Genomic DNA, 4,169 nt, shown 5'->3' on the forward strand with positions numbered 1-4,169 from the left:
TGCGAATACCCATACATGCAGCCTCCATGCCAATTGCCTCAATACCCAAGGATCCTTCAAGTGTAAATGCAAGCAGGGGTACAAAGGCAATGGACTTCAGTGTTCTGGTGAGTAGTGTTTGGGCATGGCATCTTAGCTAGTCCAAATAAAGCCTTCTATCCACATCTCCTTCCTTCTTTCCTTTACTTTGTTGTGTGTGTGTGTGCGCACACGTTGTGTGCAGTGTTTGCATTTACCTGGACTCTGCCTCAGCCTTGTCTTCTTTGCTAATTGGACCACATCTCCAACCTTCCCTAAAGCTGGAGGCACAAAACTTAAAGAACATCAATGGTTCTCAACTCTTTTCTGGTCACACCATACTTTCAAATACTGAAAATAAGATTTAAAGACAAAAGACACTGCTCAGTGAAATTAGTCAATCACAAAAGGGCAAATATATGAGACCACTACTGTGAAAAGTCAAGGAAAAGTTCACACATAGAAAGAAACATTCTTTGAAGGTTACCAAGGGTGGGAGGGAAAAGGAGGGTAAATCACTAACTAGAGGATAGATACGTATTAACTTGGGTGAAGGGAAAGGCAATATATAATAATGGGGAGGTCAGCGCAAGATGATCAAGGCAAGGGAAGACCCTGGGAGGAGCACAGGAGTTAAAAGCAACAAAGGTAAGTACTATTACATACACACTCTGCAATAACAGTAATCTATGAGTGGATACATCGATAGACATGTAAGCTGAACAAGAGTGGGAAGGCAAATGGAATACACCCATGAATATATAGATAGGCTTGACAGAGAACATTTCTACATATGTATTTATATGTGCTGCAAATATATCCATGAATATAGTAGAGTGTAAAACAAAAAAAACTAAACCCACTGCCATCAAGTTGATTCTGACTCATAGCAACCCCCACTGGGTTTCCAAGCCAATAAATTTTTATGGAATCAGGTTGCCTCATCTTTCTTCCACAGAGCAGCTGGTGGGTTTGAACCACCAACCTTCTGGTTAGCAGTCAAATGTCTTAGGTACTATACCACCAGAGCTCCTTTAGTAGAGCACACAGGGGGCAAAATTATGAAAACTTCTCAGCCGTAACTAACACCTTGAGGGAAGGAGTTGCTGGGCATGAGGGCTCAGGACTATAATCTTGGGGAACATCAAGTTCAATTGGCATAACTAGTCCACAAAGACAATGTTGTGTATCCTACTTTGGTGAGTAGTGATTGAGGTCTTGAATGCTTGTGAGTTGGCATCTAATGTGCAACTATTGGTCTCTCCCCATCTGGAGCAAAGAATGAAGAAAATAAAAAATGCAAAGAAACAATTAGTCCAAAGGATAAGTGGACCTTGTGAACCCAGCCTCCATGACCCTGGGACCAGAAGAACTAGATGGTGTTTGGCTACAACAGCTGATTGCTCTGAAAGAGATGACAATAGGAGGTCTTGGATAGAGAGGGAGAAAAATGTGTAACAAAACTCAAAATCAAAAAAAAAGAAAGAGAGAGAGACCAGACTTACTGGTCCCATAGAGACTTGTGGACCCCCTGAGACTAGGAGCCTTAGACGCCTTTCAAGCCTGGAACTGAACTCACCCCCATGGCTCAACTTTCAGCCCAAAAATAGACAGGACTATGAGGTAAACAATAACACCAGAGAGGAACACACTCTTTAGAACAATCAACTATACAAGATCCAAAGGGCAGCATTTGCTCAGGGAGAAAGCTCAGAAAGCAGGAAGGGATCGGAAAGAAGGACAAAGGGAAACAGTAACCACAGGGAGGAAGTGGGAAGAGTGCTGCTACATTGTGGGGACGGCATCCAATGGCACAAAACAAAATGGGTAGGAATTATTGAACGGAAAACCAATTTGCTCTGTAAACTTTCACCCAAATCACAATTAAAAAGTAAAAAAAAAAAAAAAAAGCAAGACACTGAGCAAATGTATCAGGATAGGCTAAGTTATGGTCAGTGGCTTAAAACCACAATGGTTTTTCTAACCACGTGAATCAGGATTTTTTCTAGAATACACCACCAAAACAAAGGATGATGAAGCTGGCATCATTTTATCTGTCATTCTCAAACTTGGATCCACTTTTATTAATGTATAATAAGAGTTCCATTGCTCTTGCTGGTGAATTTGTAATGCTTATTTTTATCTTTACATTTATAAATCGAATGTAGAGCAATAATATATTACTGCTATTAAAAACTACAGCAACAATCTAGGTTTATTTCTTACTCATGCTATATCCAAACAGAATGTCAGGGGTTTCTTCCAAGTATAGTGCTTAGTGATCCAGGCTCTCGGACGCCCGCCATCTTGTGGCAGTCCTGTATGAAGCTGTAGCCTTAGTTGTCACAGCGCAAAAAGAAGCATGTGCAATCATGCGTCAACTCTTAATTAATTCAGCTTGGATGTGTCTGACTTCAAGGGGCAAAAATCTATCATCCTGCCATGTGCCCCAAAAGAGAAGAGAAGCAGAAATCATGGAGAGCACCCAGAATGTCTACCAAGGCAAGTTGGCAATGATTACAATGCAGTCGCTGCCTTGGTAAACAATGTCTTAGGAAATCACGTCCCTTTAGCACTGGCTCAGCATGTGACTAAACTTGTTGACTGCCCTCATTCAACTCTCACATACCCTTTAGCAGCGTTCCTACGTGTTCTAATCAGTATGACTGCCAGCTCTACCTTGGCCTACGACCCACCCCGTGGCCCCATCTGCTCACTGCTCCTGGTGACAAAAATGGCTGTAAGAGAATGTCCACTCAGGCATGACTAAAATAAACCAGACATACTTTCATAGACATTTGGCAGCACACCTGTAAAAAGTTCACAATACGCCAGTATGCTGGGGCTGAACGCCATTGGGCAAGAATGTGTTCAAAAGACTATAACCAAAGAAAACAAGACTGGAAATCAAATTCTATGAAGAAATGCTGAAAGAACTTGGCAGCATTTAGCCTGGAAAAAACAATGTGAAAAAGGCATACATCATGCCTGTAAATATTTTAAGGAATTTAAAATAAATGTAACTCCCCAAAGCAGACTAAGACCAATGGGAAGATGTTACATTCTCTCTCTTAAAAATTACCACCATATATCTACCAGTGGAGTAGGCTACCCCACAGAGTAGGGACATTCCACTGCCAAAGGCTTTCAGGCTGGGGACTCTGGGACAGATTCTTGCATTGAATTGGAGCTTGGATTTAACAACCACTCAGTCTCCAGCCACTTGATACTATGGTTTCTAATCCTCTGTATGGAAGTGTCTATGGAATCTCTGGGTGATGCAAATGGTTAATGAACTCAGCTGCTATCCAAGAGATTGGAAGTTCAAGTCTAACCAGAGGTGCCTTGGAAGAAAGGTATCATGATCTACTTCTGGAAAATCAGCCATTGAAAACTCTATGCAGCACAGTTCTACTCTGATCCACATGGGGTCCCATGAGTGGGAATCAATGTGATGGCAACTGGTTTTAGACGTGCCCATAATGACATTATGTTGAGAGAAATAAGGCAGTCATTGAAGGGCAAATACCGTATCAGTCCGTTATTGTAAAAGTCAAGGAAAGGTTTATCTATGGAAGGAAATTTTCTTTGTTGGTTTCCAGGGGTGAGAGGGGAGGGGAAAGAAGGGGGAGGGAACACTGTTAGATAGGTAGAGATAAGTATTGATTTGAAGGGTGAAGAGAAGGGCAATGTACCAAATGTGAGTGATCAACATGGTGGCACTGAGGAAGAGGAAGACATAGAGAGGTACATGGGAGGTACAGACAACAAAGATAAACCCTTTTGCATATACAGTACTGCGTTGTCTGTGAAGGCAAACATGGGTATACGAGTGGATAGATGGTAATCTATGGGTAGACAGGTAATGTCTATGCAGTGGGGAGTGTACCCAAGATCATGTATAGGGTTGGCAGACAATGGTTCTACAAGTGTATTTGTATGTTCTGTAAGAATTTCCAGCTGTATAGTAGAGCTGACAAGGGACAAGGTTGTTGTCACTTCTTGGTCACAGCCAGCTACACAGAGGGACCAAGTAGTTGAACCTGTGGGTTCGGGACCATAGCCACAGGGGACATCAAACTCACTTGGCATAACATACTACACAAAACATTGTTCCACCTCCTACTTTGGTGAGTAGCAACTGGGATCTT

General features: G+C 42.1%; 1 protein-coding gene across 1 annotated transcript in view; it reads left to right on the forward strand.

The window, feature by feature from the left end:
• The window catches only part of EGFL6 (EGF like domain multiple 6), a 106,802-nt gene that overhangs the window by 58,541 nt on the left and 44,092 nt on the right, over positions 1-4,169 (forward strand). The window contains exon 7 of the mRNA XM_007952839.1: positions 12-107. Coding sequence (XP_007951030.1) covers positions 12-107 — 96 coding nt within the window. The remainder of the gene's footprint in view (positions 1-11; positions 108-4,169) is intronic.

This window comes from Orycteropus afer, unplaced genomic scaffold (assembly GCF_000298275.1).
Source record: "Orycteropus afer afer isolate SDZICR_OR568_19922 unplaced genomic scaffold, OryAfe1.0 scaffold00360, whole genome shotgun sequence".
NCBI lineage: Eukaryota > Metazoa > Chordata > Mammalia > Tubulidentata > Orycteropodidae > Orycteropus > Orycteropus afer.